The sequence below is a fragment of the Pelodiscus sinensis genome, chromosome 10, assembly GCF_049634645.1.
Source record: "Pelodiscus sinensis isolate JC-2024 chromosome 10, ASM4963464v1, whole genome shotgun sequence".
NCBI lineage: Eukaryota > Metazoa > Chordata > Testudines > Trionychidae > Pelodiscus > Pelodiscus sinensis.
Window position 1 is genome coordinate 55,659,374 of NC_134720.1, and position 18,898 is coordinate 55,678,271.

Below are 18,898 nucleotides of genomic sequence, written 5' to 3' on the forward strand. Positions count from 1 at the left end.
TTTTTTTTTTAAGGATGAGTTCATGTTTTCTTTATCTTTAGGTCAACAGTGTTTGCTTAGAAGAAGTTACACATGAAGAAGCAGTGACTGCCTTAAAAAACACATCTGATTTTGTTTATCTGAAAGTTGCAAAACCTACCAGCATGTTCATGAATGATAGTTATGCCCCTCCAGACATCAACAACTGTAAGTTTAGCTTATCTTTACTACTTATTTTTTATAGACATATCTGGCTTTAAAGTTATGGTTAACACAAACTATATAACATATTTAAAACATTAACATTTTAAAATTAAGAATTTCGTTGACGGGAAATATGAGATTAGTACGAAAATGTTCTCCTAAGACTTATAACAATTAAGCAGAAAGGCATCATGGTCTAGCACATGGGTGGGCAATATTTTTGATGGGGGGTACACTCCAAGATTTTGGTAAGTGGTCAAGGGCCGCCCTCTTCCGTGATATTAATGGAAGAGGTGTGGTGTCGGGATGGAGGTTGGGTGCAGAAGGGAGCTTGGGGTAAGGAATTGGGGTGCACGTGGGCGTGTGATGTCTGGGAGGGAATGTGGATGAAGAAGGCAGTTGTGACCTGGGTCAGGGGATTGAGGTGCAGTAGGGGGATCGAATTTTCTTTTGGGCAGGTTGAATTATTTTAAAGAAAATTCTCACACACACCCCCATATATACGTGTGTTTTAAGCAGTCCATATGTGTGGAATAAAATATATTAAAACAAAGACACCTGCTACTAGTTGCTGTGAGGTACACGTAGTAACTACAAAGATCCTGTACAAAGAAAGGTGGGCTGAAGATTGTTGTAGCTAAGATCCTCTCCTGGCATAGGTAGTTTTGCTAACTGCGCATGTGTATCTAGAACTTGCAGGCTGTACCAATTGAGCCATAGCAGCTCTTTGGATACATAGGGAGTGCACAGCTCTCCTGGTCAATATTGTGTGCAATCAGAATACACCTCACTTTGTGCCCTTGCTTTAAGCAAGTGTCACTTAACTAATATCAATAGGAAAAAAATCTATGTGGATGGAAATGAGTAGAATCTGGCAACCCTGCACATGGGCAACAGTAAACAAAAGGTCTCAACTCATGGAACCCCAGAGGTTTTTTTTTCTCTTAATACATTTTTAAAATTCCTTCTTTGTGTCCTGAGCCTTGTTTGTCATGGATTTCTCCTTGAAACCTTTGACTTTATCAGTTGTCTTCATTTCATAATTTCATATTTGTAGCTATTGTTATTCACTTCCTTTGGTTTTTCATTTATTTTCTTCTCTTTGTTTTATTGCATCTTTCTCTTCCCTCTTTAATCGGAATGTTTTCAACTAAAGTTTTGTGATTGTGGGGTTATTTTGTTCGAATAGTAAGGATTAAAACTAAACAAAATAAACAGCAACAATAAAAGGTTTTTCTTACAGGATCTGAACAGATACACTTCATAGAATCATAGACTCATAGAGATGGAAGAGACCTCAGGAGGTCATCAAGTCCAAACCCCTGCCCAAGGCAGGACCAATCCCAACTAAATCAATCCAGCCAAGGCTTTGTCAAGCTGAGACTTAAAATCCTCTAGGGATGGAGATTTCACCACCTCCTTAGGTAACTCATTCCAGTGCTTCACCACCCTCCTAGTGAAATAGTTTTTCCTAATATACCACTTAGACCTCCCTCACTGTAACTTGAAACTATTGCTCCTTGTTCTGCCATCCGTCACAGCCCCTCTCCATCCTCTTTGGAACCTAGACTCATAGACTCATAGACTTTAAGGTCAGAAGGGACCATTATGATCATCTAGTCTGACCCCCTGCACAGTGCAGGCCACAAAATCTCACCCACCCCTCCTAGAATAATCCTCTCACCTATATCTCAGATATTGAAGCCTTCAAATACTTTGAAGACCCCAAGATGCAGAGAATCCTCTAGCTGTGATCTATACCCCATGCTACAGAGGAAGGCGAAAAACCTCCAGGGCCTCTGCCAATCTACCCTGGAGGAAAATTCCTTCCCGACCCCAAATATGGCAATCAGCTAAACCCTGAGCATGTGGGCAAGACTCATCAGCCAGACACCCAGAAAGTTCTCTATAGTAACTCCTATCGTCCCTCCATTGACCTATTTCCCACTGATAATGAATGGTCAATTAGTTACCAAGATCATGTTATCTCATCAAACCATCCCCTTCATAAACCCATCTAGTTTAATCTTGAAACCAGATAGATCTTTTGCCCCCACTACTTCCCTTGGAAGGCCGTTCCAGAACCTCACTCCTCTAATGGTTAGAAACCTTCATCTAATCTCAAGTCTAAACTTCCTACTAGCCAGCTTATATCCATTTGTTCTTGTGTCCACATAGGTATTAAACTTAAATAATTCCTCTCCCTCCCTGGTATTTATCCCTCTAATATATTTAAAAAGTGCAATCATGTCCCCCCTCAGCCTTCTTTTGGTTAAAGTAAACAAGCCAAGCTCCTGGAGTCTCCTTTCATAAGACAGGTTTTCCATTCCTCGGATCATCCTAGTGGCCATTCTTTGTACCTGTTCCAGTTTGAATTCATCCTTCTTAAACATGGGAGACCAGAACTGCCCACAGTATTCCAAATGGGGTCTCACCAATGCCTTGTATAATGGCACTAACACCTCCTTATCCCTACTGGAAATACCTCGCCTAATACATCCCAAGATCGTATTAGCCTTTTTCACGGCCATGTCACAATGGCTGCTCATAGTCATTCTATAATCAACCAGGACTCCAAGGTCCTTCTCCTCCTCCGTTACTTCCAACTGATGTGTCCCCAGCTTATAACTAAAATTCTTGTTATTAATCCCTAAATGCATAACCTTACACTTCTCACTATTAAATTTCATCCTATTGCTATCACTCCAATTTACAAGATCATCCAGATCTTCCTGTATGATATCCTGATCCTTTTCTGAATTGGCAATAGCTCCCAACTTTGTGTCATCTGCAAATTTTATTAGGACACTTCCACTTTTGGTGCCAAGATGAGCAACAAAAAGATTAAATAAAATTGGCCCCAAAACTGATCCCTGAGGAACTCTGCTAGTAACCTTCCTCCAACCTGACAGTTCACCTTTCAATATGACCCGCTGTAGTCTCCCCTTTAACCAGTTGCTTATCCACCTCTCAACTTTCATATTAATCCCTATCTTTTCCAATTTAACCAATAATTCCCCATGTGGTACTGTATCAAATGCCTTACTAAAGTCGAGGTAGATTAGATCCACTGCATTTCCTTTATCTAAAAAATCTGTTACTTTCTCAAAAAAGGAGATCAGGTTGGTTTGGCACGATCTACCTTTTGTAAAACCATGTTGTAATTTGTCCCAATTGCCATTAGCCTCAATGTCTCTAACTACTTTCTCCTTCAAAATTTTTTCCAGGAAAACCTCTCTTCAGGAAGTTGAAGTCTGCTTTTAAATCCCCCCTCACTCCTCTCTTCTGCAGATGAAATAAGCCCAAATCCCTCAGCCTGTCTTCGTAGGTCATGTGCTCCAGCCCCCCTTTCTGTGGTGGGGGGCCTGGAACTGGACACACTACTCCAGATGTGGCCTCACCAATGCAAAATATAAGGGAATAATAACTGTTCTAGATCTGCTGGCAATGCTCCTGCTAATGCATCCTAATATGCTATTCGCCTTCTTGGCTACAAGGGCACCCTGTTGACTCATATCCAGCTTTTCATCCACTGTAACCCCCAGGTCCTTTTCTGCTGAACTGCTACTTAGCCAGTTGGTCCCCAGCCTGTGACAATGCTTGATGTTCTTCCATCCTAAGGGCAGGACTCTGCACTTGTCCTTGTTGAACCTCCTCAGATTTCTTTTGGTCCAATCCTCCAATTTGTCTAGATCACACTGGACCCTATCCCTGCCCTCCAACATATCTACTTCTAGTATCTACTTAGTGTAGACCAGATAGTTTGATCTCAGTCCCCTGGAAAATCATGGGAAGGCTGATACCCAGTGTCATCAGTAAAGAATTAAACAAAGGCTGTATAATGATGAAATTGACTAAAAACTGGTTAATTAACAGATGTAGAAAAGTAATTGTAAATGGGGAATCATCATGTTTCTGTTATAATCATTCTGAGATCTGGTTTTGGCCCAGTATTATTCAGTTAATGAGCTAGAGTTACTATTCATAGAGATTCTGTGGAACAGTTTGCTTCATTTAAGATTTTTTTCATTTGATTTTAATCTTTCTTTCACATACTGCAACTCCCCTACCAGCATGATCTACTCTGTTCTTCCAATATATTTTGTACTCTGCTGTGTTCTATTGATTATCCTCATTCCACCAAGTTTATGGTGCTTTAAATATCAATATTCTCACTGAATCTGAGGCACTTCAGTTCTCGTATCTAATTCTTTAGACTTCTAGCATTTGTATATAACAGTATTTCTAAACCAGTGGTATGAGTACCCTTAGGGGTACTTGAGAGAAGTCTGGGGGGTACATCAACACAACTGAAATTTGGAGAAAACTGAATTTTTGTTTTAAGTTTTACAGCGCCTTATTATTTTTGTACTTTTTACACCCAAAAATTTCATTGCCTGCCTGGCTGTGATTCAGTTGTTTAAACCAATGTGTTGCAATGGTACAAAAAAATTGTGTTTCTGAAAACTGTAGGTATGGGGCTACTTACACACACACACACACACACACACACACACACACACACACACACACACACTCTAAAACTCCAGTTGTCCAGCATCCAGTGGTCCGGCACTCTGATAGTCCGGCACCACCTGGAACCCAGAAGTGCTCCAGGCAGCTAGACAATTGGAGCTGCTCTGCCCCGGGCTTCCCCGAGTCAGCCACTGGTCAGTTTCAGCAGCGGCTGACTTGGGGACGCCTGGGGCAGAGCAGCTGAGGTGCTGCCAGGTTGATCCCACAGCGCTGCCCCCCCCCCCCCCCCCCCGGTCTTCCCTGCCCCACCTTCCGACAGTCCGGCATATCTGATAATCTGGCACCCTCTGGGTTCTAAAGGTGCCGGATTATTGGAAACTTTTTTTTTAAAGTGGGTACTTTATGAAAAAATGTTGAGGAACACTGGTATATAACACTTAAAAACAGGTACCTTTTAGCTGTCTGCCATTAGATGCTGTAGTTGAATGGGACTCTCAATCGACTGTTTCTCATCAGATCCTGCCCGTATTTTATGTTCCATCCTCTTTTCCTTCCTATGACATAGAGAGTCTCCAGTAATAGTTCCTCTCTCAGGGGATGCCTCTAGTCAAAACACATGCTCCTTTAGACATGTTGATTGTTCTCCCAGCCCTTAATTTAAAAACTTTCTAATTTTGAGTGCCAGCAATCTGGTTCCATTTTGATTTAAGTGAAGCCCATCCTTCCTGTATAGACTCCCTCTTTCCCAAAAGGTTCCCCGATTCCTTATCAATCTAAACCCCTCCTCACTTCACCATTATTTCATCTATGCATTGAGACTCACCCACTTCTCTTTATCTGGCCATAGATATGGAGATGGAAGCATTTCAGAGAATGCTACTATGGAGTTCCTTAACTTGCATCTCTTACTTAGCAGAATGAGATTTTATGGTTTTTGTGATTGATAGAGGAATGGCAGCATGAGAGTCTCTGGCCTGTGCGAGGCTGGAAGTCAGAATAGATAAAAATAAAAACAAACAAAAAACCCTAAGATGATCATAATAGTCTCTTCACACCTTAATCTATGAATCTATCAATATATGGCAGCAGGTTCTGGCAGCATGGGTGAGATTGTCACACAATGGACATAAATGAATATGGGATTGGTACTCCCAGTCCCACAGAGATCAGGAGTTGAACTAATTCCCTTTCCTTTTCTTGTGAAGATGGCAACAGCTTCACCAGAGAAGGCAGCTGGGTTTGTAGAGATGCAGTGGCACTTGCAGAACAGCTGGGAATTGCCTCCTGCAGTGGCTGTGCAGGATACCATGCTTTTGTTGAGTTCTGGGAATCAGGTTCGGCAGGTGGGCCCAGGATGCTCTGAATCTGTGTACTAAACAAGTGGGAAACTGGCGATAGCCTGCAGCACAAGTGATCCTAAATCTCCACACCTTTACACTGCTACCAGGACAAGTTTCCTTTCCATTTTAGATTCAATGAAATTGTTTGGGTAGTCAAGAAAAGGTAATTCCTGTCCTCCCTGGCACCTGTTATTTCCAATTCTTGGTTCTTTAACAAATAAATACATAAAGATTTATTTTCAGTTATAGTCAAGCAAATTAACACTCATATTACTTACTGATTTACATATATGATGAGGTAGGATGGGAAATTTGCCTTAATCTGCTTAGCTGGCACAGTATCTTATTTTGATCCTTTTTAAATACTTATGAGACTTAAGAGAAACATACAATCTTTTTAAAATAACCCCCTGTAATACAATAGTTGAAACAATAGTAAAGAATAAAATTGTTAGAATAAATGTAGAAGAACATAATTTGTTGGGCAAAAGTCAACATGATTTCTGTAAAGGGAAATCATGTCTTACTAATCCATTAGAGCAGTGTTTCTCAAACTGTGCTCTGCAGAACGCCAGGGCTCCACGAGACATCTCTAGAGGCTCCGTGAGGTTGACAAACTGGAAACATCGATAGGAACAACACATACAGTCAGTGGGCCGCTGGGGCTCTACATAAATTTTTACGCATGTAAAGGACTCCGGAGCCCAAAAAGTTTGAGAACTGCTGTATTAGAGTTCTTTGAACGGGTTAACAAACGTGGACAAGTGGGATCCAGTAGATCTTAGCTTTCTAGAAAGCCTTTGACAAGGTCTCTCACCAAAGGCTCTTGTGTATATTACATGGCCATGGGATAAGAGGGAAGGTCCTTTCATGGATTGAGAACTGGTTAAAAGACAGGAAACAAACTATAGGAATAAATGGTAAACTTTCCTGAATGGAGAGAGGTAACTAGTGGTGTCCCCCAAGGGTCAGTCCTAGGACCAATCCTATTCAACTTATTCTTAAATGATCTAGAGAAAGGGGTAAGCAGTGAGGTGGCAAATAGTCAAGACAAAAGCAGACTGTGAAGATCTCACCAAACTGAGTGATTGGGCAACAAAATGGCAAATGAAATGTAATGTGGATAAGTGTAAAGTAATGCACATTGGAAAAAATAACTCCAACTATACATACAATATGATGGGGACTAATTTAGCCACAATTAATCAGGAAAGAGAACTAATCAAGAAAGAGATCTTGGAATTATCGTGGATAGTTCTCTGAAAACATCCATGCAGTGTGCAGCGGCAGTAAAAAAAAACAAATAGGATGTTAGGAATTATTTAAAAAGGAATAGAAAATAAGATGAAGAATATCTTACTGCCCCTATATAAAACTATGATACTCCCACATCTTGAATATAGATGTGGTCTCCTCACCTCAAAAAAGATATTTTGGCATTAGAAAAGGTTCAGAAAAGGGCAACTAAAATGATGAGGGGTTTGGAACGGGTCCCATATGAGGAGAGGCTAAAGAGTCTGGGACTTTTCAGTTTAGAAAAGAGGAGACTGAGGGTGGATACGATTAAGGTATATAAAATCATGAGTGGTGTGGAGAGGGTGAATAAAGAAAAGTTATTTACTTGTTCCATAATACAAGAACTAGAGGACACAAATGAAATTAAGGGGGTAGCAGGTTTAAAACTAATAAAAAGAAAGTTCTTCTTTACACAGCGCACAGTCAGCCTGTGGAACTCCTTGCCAGAGGAGACTGTGAAGGCTAGAACTATAACAGAGTTTTAAAAAGAGCTAGATACGATTCATGGAGGTTAGGTCCATAAAAGGATATTAGCCAGGGGATAAGGAATGGTGTCCCTGGTGTCTATTTGTCAAAGGCTAGAGATGGATGGAGGGAGACAAATTGCTTGATCATTGTCTTCAGTCCAACCCCTCTGGGCACTGGCAACTGTCGGAAGACAGGCTACTGGGCTAGATGGACCTTTGGTCTGACCCAGTATAGCTGTTCTTATGTTTTACAGCTCCACAGATACTTTTTCATGTTTTTAAATCACTTAAACACTTGTCTTTTATTTTAAGCTTATTCTCAGCCAGTGGATAACCATATGAGTCCAGCTAGCTACTTGGGACAATCTTTGCCACCATCATCACCAGGAAGATATTCCCCAATTCCCAAGGAAATGATTGGAGATGAAGAGATTACCAGGTAAAGTGTGGATAATCCAATTGTGTGTAAAATGATCAAGATGTCAGTGTGTGCTATTTCAATAAATCAATATAAATCTAAAAAATATTTTAATATTAGTGATTATTTCTGTAAGACCTAAAAACTGTTTTGTTGATTTATTCTAGTTGCATTAATCCTGGTAGGGTTGAGGCCATACAGACTGCATTCAGCGTAAGGTATATAAGGTTGCCTACTCTAAAACTGGATCAGATACTGTGGAGCCATCCCTTGACCGTGTACCAAATTTCATCAAGTGACCCCCTGTGACAATTATTACCAGCTGCTGATTTAAATGGAAGTCTTCAAAGACACATGAATGTTCCAAGAGTAGTTATTTAGTGCACTCTAGTGATCATTTGAATGTACTGCAGATTTTCCACTTAAATATTTTAAAAAATCCATACAGTCATGGATCTATGGGACTGGAAGGGACTTCCAGAGGCCATGCACTCAAGCTGGACCAAGTATTCCTAGACCATCCTTGACAGGTGTTTCTCACCTGTTGTTAAATTTCTTGTGTTCAGTTGAAATTCTCCATTGCTTTGCTACTGAATCCATTGACAGCAGTAAAACTAATACCATGACTACACTAGAAAGTTTTGCTGATGGCATTTGTGCTGGCATACTGCCGCCAATGTTTCAGTTTTGCTACAGTGTGCACACATGTGGTTGCCTTTCCAGTGCAATGCAGTCTCACAGCAAAAGACACTCTGCATTATATAGGCAAATTAGTGTAGCCTGCTCCACTGTTTAGCACACTGCCTTCTGGGATATTCCACATTTCCCTGACAGAAGTGGTGGTAATTAGGGTCAAATCCCCATAGTCCCTTAATGTCCATTCCATCACATTTATGCACCATTATTTGATCCCGCTGTTCTTCATGCTGCTTCATGGATACTGAATAGATCAGCTGAGTCATTTTCAGTAGAAAGCAATGGATATTGTTTAACATTTAGTAAAACAGGAGAGGTGTATAATCAGTATTTACCTCTTAGTATCTTCTCTCTCAGGATCTCTGTGTATCTTGCAAATAAGGATTAGCTCCACATTTTGTAGATGAAGAAAAACTGTCTTAGGTCATGCAGAGGGATTGTGACATAGCCAGAAGAATACAATTCTGCAAGTTCTTTCTTCTTCGAGTGCTTGCTCATGTCCATTCAACATGGATGTGTGTGCCTGCCACATGCATTGGCGCTGGAAGATTTTCCTAAGTACATGAGGCCCCTGACTTGCGATGTGATTGGTTCGGGGGAGCATCGTAACTTGAACCCTCATTTATGATAGGCGCTGTTGTAAATGTGGGCTGAGGATGTAAGTCGGGTGTTTTCGGCCCCTTCTGCACTTTCAAAAATGGTTGTAAGTGCAGGGGTTTGGAACTCAGGCTGTTGCGAACCGGGGGCCTCCTGTAGTACCCAGAGAGGCCAGGGTCCCCACGCTCCCTGGAGTGGAATGCATAACTATGCTATATAGGGCACTTTCCAACTCCGCCCTCCTCAGTTCCTTCTTGCCGCCGGTGACAGTGCTAGGAACAGCATGCTCCAGCCTTAGCTGTAGCTAGTGTTCCCCTTACCTATTTTGTTGTAGATTGTTATCTTCAGTAGTTACATACCATAAAAAAAAACAAGTGGTCGTGTAGCGCTTCAGAAATGAACAAATATATATATATATATATTGTCATGAGCTTTCTTGGGCTCAAGCCACCTCTTCAGATGAGAAGTGGGTTGTTCCCAGAAAAGCTCATCTCTCTATATATACAAAACTTGTCCTGCGGGAGGACAGAGTGATGTCATCATGTCATTTTGCGTCCCCAGGAGCCCTGACCATGTGACCACTCCATGAAATCGTGGGTTGGTGGTTCCATCCCAGTGTCTTCCTGCCTCTGTGCCCCACCCCCAGCCTGCCCAGCCACAGCACTTGAGGGTCATGCGGCAGGTCTCCCCTCAAGCAAGCAGCTCTAGCATGTGCTGGTGACCCAGGCCAGGCCCCTTGATCAGGCGTGCTTTCCCAGGAGCTCAGTCTTTGCGTGCTCCCTGGAGCAGTATCTGCCTGCCTCTTGGACCTGCCACCAGCTTGCCCAGCCCACGTGTAGCTTTGCTCTGTGTGGTCTGGGCTCAGGCACACTCTCTCAGGAGCTCCATCCCCATGTGCTTCCTCAGCATCCACCTGCCTCTGAGCCCTGCACCAAACCTGCCCAGCCCACACGCCTGCTGCACATCTTTGTTCTGTAAGTCCGGGCTCAGGCATGCTCTCTTGGGCCTGCCACAAGCTGGGCAGGTCTTGCACCCCGGCCGTTTTCCCAGCTCTCCGTGGTGGCTGTTCTGCACTCTGGGCCCCCTAGGCTCGCCACAGAGCAAAGGTTTCCCAACAGGCCGGTGTGGAAAGGCTGGGGTGAGGATGGGATGTGGTCTTGCTGCAGTGGCCAGGACTGTGCTGCCCAGCCCACTAGTGCTCCTTGGGGGAAAGGGGCATGCAGCTCGGCAAATTCGTGGGAGGGGTAGGGAAGAAGGAAGGAGGGCATGTGGGGATGTGCAGTGCAGTAAGAGGGGGATGGTGTGGGTGACGAGGATGTAGGAATGCAAAGGCGGGGAGGGGGTGGGCAGTGTGGGGATGGGGAGAGCCAGGGCTGGCCTGGACTTGGCGACTGGGGGAGGGGAAGGGGTAGGCTGGGGCTGCCTACCCTCAGAGACGGGGGTTGGCGAGCATAATGAACAGGAGGCACCGCCCCAACAATACTCTCTTTATATTTGTTGGTCTCTAAGATGTTACAGGACCACTTGTTTTTTTACTTTTCAGACTAATATGGCTACCCCTCTGAGATTAGTTAAGTATCTGAAGAAGTGGGTTTTGCCCACAAAAGCTCATGGTACCATCTACATTTTTTGTTAGTGTCTAAAGTGCTGCAGAACTATTCATTGTTTTTAAGCTTTTCCAGTTACAGATTAATACGGCTTCCCCTCTGAAACTTCTGAATCGTTCTGTTAGTGTTTGGATTCATCTTAGAGACCTCACCTTGGGGAACGGGGCATGCCTCGCTCTCCTGGCTCCAAAGCCTGTGCCACATGCAAGCCACATGCTGATAGCCGTAGTTGTCTGGATGAAGGACACGTATTGGAGAAGTGTCACCTCTGAAGGTCCTTCTGGCCTAGAACTATTAAAGAAAGGGGAATTTGGCTGTGGGTGTTACTGAGGGATTCCACACTAGCGCCACAAGACCAGCAGTTGGACTCGGAACCAAGGACCAATGTGTTGGTGTGCAGTGTCCTCTGTGTCAATGGCTCAGCACCATTCGTCACCACTGGCTCCAGTGAAATGCCTGAGGAAGCTGGGCAGGATAAGTTCCCTCGTGAAGACAAGTGGGGAAGGCAGCAGGAGAAGGCCCACATGGCAGCAAGCTCCTCTGCCCGGTCACCATGCACAGCTCTGTAGGTCCATGTCCCTTCCATGCTGGTCCCCCTAGAAGGAAGCTCCCATTTGGCTCTTGTTTGCTGAGGTCCTGCTCCCCTTCTCAGTCTGAGAAGAGAGAGCCTCGAAACCCACAAAGGTCTGGGAGGGAGAGACCAGGGCAGGATGTGATATCTCCCACATCACTGGAGTCAGTATGCAGACCCACAGATCATGTGCTCCCAGACTAGTGGCTTTGAGGGGAGAATCAATCCCCTTACTTGCAATGTCAACCTGGGTATGTTTCTCTAGCCGTTTTGGCTCATCCAATTGCTCTCGATCCTCCTCATAGCACCTGTGTTCACTTCCATGACACTGGTCCTCACATATAAGCGGTAGATCCTCTGAGCACCACAGTCCTCACAGGGACATACGATGTTCCCGATCGCTGAGGTCTGTGTTGGTCGTAGAGTCCTGATTCTGAGGAAGCCGCCTCTCACAATCCTCATCATGGGCGTCGGGCAGCATTTGGTCCTGAGGTGGTGTTTCAGATTCGGCCTCCATCCCTCCGGCACAGACCTCTGCACAGCTCTCTGTGGCACTGCTCCTTAGGCCAGTGCCCTATCCCCTAGGCCAGTGGTCTCCAACCTTTTTACACTCAAGATCACTTTTTAAGTCTCAGAACAGGTGAAGATCTACTGCCCCGCCCCTTCCTTGAAGCCCCGCCTACATTACATGAGGAAATCTAATGTAAATGTACTGCGCAGGTGCTCAGTTCAGAGAGGGCTCAAGAGCTACTCTTAGAGCCCCTGAGATCTACCGGTAGATCGCGATCTACTGGTTGGTGACCACGGCCCTAGGCCACTCCAGAACCCCCCTCCCCACCCTTCCTACTTTAAGATGCCATTGCAGGGAATACCACGACCTCAGTCACAGTGGCATGCTCAATGGTGCTCATGGACCATCCTGAGGATTTCCGGTTCAACCCCAACTTATTTGGTAGCTGGAGAATCTCATGCTTCCTGATTGCCCCCAGCTCCTCGTGGGCAACCAGGTGATGTAGTGCATCCGATCTTGCTCCTGGTTTGGTCTTGAGAGGGGCTCCGTGCCATGTGCCTTCCTGTTTCAGTGGTCACAGGGCCTCCTCTCCGCCTTCCCTCAGTTTCCCCTCGTTGGCAGAGTCCTGTAGAAAGTAAAGAGGGACTGGGCAACTGATTCTCATCATGGCAACCTGGCCACCAGCACTAGCTTGGCACTCTCATGAGCCTAGTGTCACATGCACACTGGTAGCGTTGATCAGGGCCCACTCCATCAGAGCTCAAGCTTCTTCGCAAGCCTTTCTCACCCATGTCCTGATCCAGGATATCTGCTGAGCAGCGACATGACCATCAGTCCCTACTTTCATGTCATGCTATGCCATCACGCAGCAAGATAAGGAGGATGCTGCATTTGGTGGGACCTTGCTGCAGTCTGCATGTCCTTAATCCTACCCACCTCTGCAGACTGCTTGCAGTTACCTATGGACATGAGCAAGCACCTGAATAAGAAAAGAAAGTTATCTGTTCTGTAACTGGTGATCTTCAAGGTGTGTTGCTCATGTCCATTCAACTTCCCATTCTCTTCTCCTTTGTCAGAGTTCCTGCAAGAAGGAACTGAGGATGAGGGGCCAGTGAGTGACCTGTATATCATGGCATATATACGCCACTCCATGGGGTGCTGGGACCCTGGCCCCTAAAGGTACTGCTTAGGGAAACAAAAAACAGGACTATGTAGCACTTTAAAGACTAACAAGATGGTTTATTAGGTGATGAGCTTTCGTGGGCCAGACCCACTTCCTCAGATCAAATAGTGGAAGAAAATTGTCACAATCATATATACCAAAGGATACAATTTAAAAAAATGAAAAGGACAAATCAAATTTCAGAACAGAAGGGGGTGGGGGGGAGGTAAATATCTGTGAGCTAATGATATTAGAGGTGATAATTGGAGAAGCTATCTTTGTAATGGGTAGGATAATTAGAGTCTTTATTCAAACTTAGGCGTAAAGTGTCAAATTTAAGCATGAATGACAGTTCAGAGGATTCTCTTTCAAGTGTAGTCTTAAAAGGCCTTTGAAGCAGGATGCAGGTAATCAAGTCGTTGAGATAATGTCCCTTCTGGTTGAAATGGCAAGAAACTGTTTTTTCTTTGTGATCCTGTCTAATATATGTTTTGTGGTCATTGATCCTTTGGCGAAGTGTCTGAGATGTTTGTCCAATGTACATAGCAGATGGACACTTTCGGCATATGATAGCATAACTTATATTTCTGGATGTGCAGGAATATGTGTTCTTGATCTTATAACTCACTTGGTTAGGTCCAATAATGGCATCAGCAGAGTGAATATGTGGACAAAGCTGGCAACGGGGTTTGTTGCAAGGGAAGGTACCGGGGTTGGTATTAGTGTGGTATGTCCTGTGGTTGCTGGTACCAGTACATGTGGCAGGCACGCTCAGCTATGCTGAATGGACATGAGCATCACATCTCAAAGAACATCAATTATGGAACAGAGAATTGTCTTTTTCCAGTACTGTACCTATGCTATGCTATGCTACTTCTTGGTGATGTCAGAGTAAGTAGATAACAAAGGAGGGGCACAAGATCGGGAGCAGAATCAGCCAGGATGGAAAGGCTAAACAGAAAGTGGATTTGTGGGGGGAGAGAACATTTAGAGTATTAGAAAAGGAAGAGCACTAATCCAAAGACAGAAGGAGTATTTAAAAAGGACTTTCAATTCACATTCAGAATATGATCTGAAGAAGTGGGTCTGCCTGCACGAAAGCTCATCATCTAATAAACTATCTCGTTAGTCTTTAAAGTGGTACATAATTTTTTTTCCTTTTGTTTTACCAAGATCAGACTAACATGGCTACCTCTCTATTACTTTTAAAAAAGTCAACAGAGAGGAGTAGATGTGAAATAAAGAATGGGGAAGAGTGATGTGCTGTTGCATTAATTTTCTTGGAATAACTGGGCACAGAGGGTCAAAAGTGTTAACATGGCCTTTCAGAATATAACCCTAAAAAGTTGAACACAGTGAAAGGCTTCAAGTACAGAGGCGTTGGCCTGCTTAAGTCTTTGAAAATCACACCATTACATTTTTAACCTTTTATCAAAGATACAGAAAAAGAAGGAATAACTGTTAAGGTATCTGAAATATAAATTATTAACTAAAACTTTCATTTTAACAACATTCCTTCTTTTCTTTCCCTTTAGCTGTACCAAGTTTTCATAAGGATTCTGACCCCTCCACCCACACATTTCATAGTCATTTATATGACTTTTAAAGGTCAGAAATAACTGTTCTTTTGGTGGAGAGAGAGATTAGTTGAGATGGTCAGTTAGAGCTGCTGTTAAAATCCAGACATGCTTTCTTAAAGACAAATAAGGCAAACATACACAATTGGTGACAGAAAAGAACAGCAAAAAATAGAAAATCCAGCTTCTGGCTTTGGTGGTGACATTTACTTGCATCCTTGCTATTGGAAAAACACAGACGCAGCACATCCTCTTACCAGTCTCCCCGAGACATGGTAAATTTGTACCAACTTCAGACTTTTTAGGCATTTGCCTTTAGCTACCTTGCAGGTCACAGTGTTACAAAATATGTAGTTTTAGCCAGCTAAGCCAGACTTTTATTACACAGAAGGGAAAAGAGCAACCGGAAAGAGAAGAAATAAGACGATGGAAAATTATGTGGGACATAGAAGGTGACAGCAGTAACCTAAGTCTCACATTCCAAGTGGTGGTTGGGACTGAGCCATAACCAATTAAGCTGTTGATGATGTTAGGGATTCCTCTTTCTATCTTATTCTGGTCAGCACATTTCTCAAGATCAGGAAAGTGAGGGTGTGACAGTGACAGGTCCCTTGTGGGGTCCCAATAGATGGTAAAGATTGCATCTTCCAGTTCACCTGTCTTCTAGACAGCTGCTTGTTTATTGTTTCCCCTGATGTTTCTTTTTTAAAAGACCCTGAAAGGGTGTGATTGGGGGAATGGTCCATCCCCTCATAGTCTACCACTATCCCTAATTCTAACCAACTCTGATACTTTAGTCTCAGGTCACACACTCTTCTCATTTACCAGACATGATATTAACACAGTCACTGAGTTACAACTACAAGCCTTTTTGTTGGGCATAATTCTTTTGTATCTCTTCTGTGCCTTTCCCATTGACATTTCTTATAGGTGATTGGAGCATTTCATATTTTTTTAATCCAGTTTCCCACAGTTAAGCATATATTTGAAGTAGGACTGTCTGGCTTCACTTACTACATTAGTGCCCTCTGCTTATCAAGATGAATTGTTGATTCCCTTTTTTAATCTACATGTTAGCTCTTGTCTTACAAATTGTAAGCTCCTTGAGGCAGAGATCCTCTTTCTGTTGTGTTTGTATAGTGCTTAGCACAGTGGGACCCTGATGCGTGACTTAAGCTCCTAGGCACTACAAAAATAAATGTAATAATTGATAGTGTAGTGGCAAATAGAAATGTAGGATTATGTGAAATTTGGAATTCATATAATATGTTAATAAATAGTTGTTAAAAAGTCAACAATTATATACACTGCATGGTAAAAACTAATATGAGTGTATGAGTATAACAGATGGGTATTTTTACCTGTGCATTCAAGAAAAGAAATGCATGGATTCTTATGATGAGAGGTGTGCTTTCTGAAAATCTTCAGCAATTTTTTTTCTTAGAAAGGTTGTTTTAATAAACAATATTATTCATGATTAGTGTTTATAATCTTATCATTCCCTTCTGTCTTTTAGAGAACCTAGAAAAGTTGTTCTACATCGTGGATCAACAGGGCTTGGCTTCAACATCGTGGGCGGCGAAGATGGAGAAGGAATTTTCATCTCTTTCATTCTTGCAGGAGGGCCTGCTGATCTGAGTGGTGAGCTCAGGAAAGGAGACCGTATAATTTCGGTAGGATTCAATTTAATTATTTCCTCCTCCTCAGTCTGTTTTACTTTGATGGTTTATATAACACATTTCAAGGGAACCTAGTGAACTGATTGGGCTAATTTCGTGAATGTGAGAAAAGGAGTAAGTATTCTGTTTCATGTTATCTGATGTATAGACCTAATTTAAAGGGCAGACATTTTGGGGGCATGTAGTGTAATGCACCCCACAATTGATGAAGTAACCCTGATCTTAGCCAGAAAACTATTGATCTTAATCTGAACTAACTTTCAGGCCCGTCCCCAAACCCACTTCTGTCATTGGGAGCTATTAGGCCTTCCCCAAGGACTAGGATAGACAGTTGAGGTAAATTAACAAGGTTTATTAAATAGTTTCAAACAAGAGAAGTATAACTCTTAAGTAGAACAAAACAGAACCCCCGTACATGGAATAGAACAAAAGTAGCTTGACTGCAACTCAAGGTAAGTAATAGGTAAGGACCCAGGTAACCCGGAGGAATGTCACAGGGACTGTACCATCTTTCACAGCTGTGGGACCCTCACAGCGGTGCCTTGATTTCAGACTCGGTCTCAGATGTCTGGAACAGCAGGATCAGAAGAGCTGGATTCTCCTTTGGCTAAACCCCTTTTCCCTGCGCTGTTGTGGGTGTGAGTGAGTCCTGACTGGAGAGGAGTGACAGATGGATGTTCACTCCTTGCATAAGAGTATTTTGCCACCTACAATGTGTGGTACTGGCATACCTGTCTGAATGACTCCTGACTCTTCAACTCAGATGGGCAGCCCCAAGGAGCGCCTGAGGCAGCCCTTAAATAACCTGCTGTCACAGAGCAGTTTATGATCACGTGTCTGCTGTTACTGGGCAAACTTACTTCCCTGACATTAGGTTTCCCACCAAAACACAGAAAAGGGCGGGAAAAGGAGGGAGAAGAAGGGCAGCCAAAATTGAATCTTAGTTGTTGTTTGTACTCACAACATGGCACCCATGCCCAACATGGCGTCTCAGAGAATTTAACCCTACACTAATATCATCTTACTTGGGCTGGAGAATACTATGTTTAAAATTAGGAGGAAGTCAATTTTTATTAATAAAACTAAAATTGGTGAGTGTATAGGTCATACAAGTGGGCCTGCTCTGTGGGTAAGCAGAGAAGGAGGATTGTGCAGCCGTTAGGGCAGTAGTTTAGAACTTTGGAGTCATGAATTGTTCTGTGCTCTGCCGCAGACTTCCTGAGTGACCGTTAGCAAGTCACTTAGGCTATGTCTACATGGGTATAGAAAATCTGCAGCTGGCTCAGTCAGCCAACTTGCGTTTGCAGGCGTGAAAAATCACTGTGTAGACATTGGGACTATAGCCTGAGCTCTGTAGTTCTGTGAGGGTGGAAGCTCCCCAAGCTCCTGGGCCAGTCATGGATGTGCAATGAGCATTTTATCCCTGTGTAGAGGTCTGTGGGTCAGTAAGCATTCCTAACTTTGGTTCAAGGACCTTTCTGGGTGGGATGGATCAGAGCCCAATTCTTGTTTTTACTCAGGTAAAAGCCCTGTTGTTTTGCAGTATAGAGGCAGGTCCAGCACAAGATGTATGCTACAGTATGGACACATGATCATAGCTGTGAGATCAGGATCCAATAATTGTAAACCCAGATTTATGACACAATGGGAATGCTCAAGCATGGAAATGGAAACACCAAGTCCACAAGCCTGGGTCCCCCAGACTGAGGTTGAGTGTAAGAGGCATACCTTTAGTGCCCTCATTCCCTATCTGTAACCTGGGAATAATGGTTCTCCCCTGCCTTATGGAGATGTCGGGATGAGCCATTAAAGATTGCAAGGCTCCAGCATTGTGGGTCATATAAATATGAAAGAAGAGAGAGACTGAAACTTTTGACAAACTTCAGCACAGGTCTCTATAACCAAGCCATGCTTGCTTGCTGGAGAATCGGATATTTCTGAAGGTGGAGAGGCCTAGCAGTAGTGCTCCAAAAATGGCCGTGTTATGAACATGAGATTTAGGAGACGTCCCAGAAAGCATGACAAAGCCAGTGTGAACCTAGTCTTTGAGGAGATCTCAGGCACCAGCTCCCCAAAATGGATCTTAACAAATGTTAGTAAAACAGCCTACCACTCAATCATTGATAATGTTCCATCTGCCAGAAGAAAGCTGGCTACAGCTACCTCCAAGTCAGTCAAAATGCTCTATATGCCCAATAAAATGGCTCACTAAAAAGCAGTACATTTCCTCCTCTTAGGATCCCCCTGAGCTCAGCAATGGGGAACCTTTTTCTGTCATGGGACAGTGACCCACATGAAAAAATCAGTCGGGGCTATAC

At 43.3% G+C, this 18,898-nt stretch overlaps 1 protein-coding gene across 11 annotated transcripts in view; it reads left to right on the forward strand.

The window, feature by feature from the left end:
* Nucleotides 1-18,898, forward strand: part of DLG1 (discs large MAGUK scaffold protein 1) — a 360,129-nt gene that overhangs the window by 207,475 nt on the left and 133,756 nt on the right. For all 11 annotated transcript variants that reach the window (XM_075938333.1, XM_075938326.1, XM_075938327.1 and 8 more), the window contains 3 exons: nucleotides 42-186; nucleotides 8,075-8,201; nucleotides 16,418-16,574. In XM_075938333.1, the coding sequence (XP_075794448.1) occupies nucleotides 42-186; nucleotides 8,075-8,201; nucleotides 16,418-16,574 (429 nt within the window). The remainder of the gene's footprint in view (nucleotides 1-41; nucleotides 187-8,074; nucleotides 8,202-16,417; nucleotides 16,575-18,898) is intronic.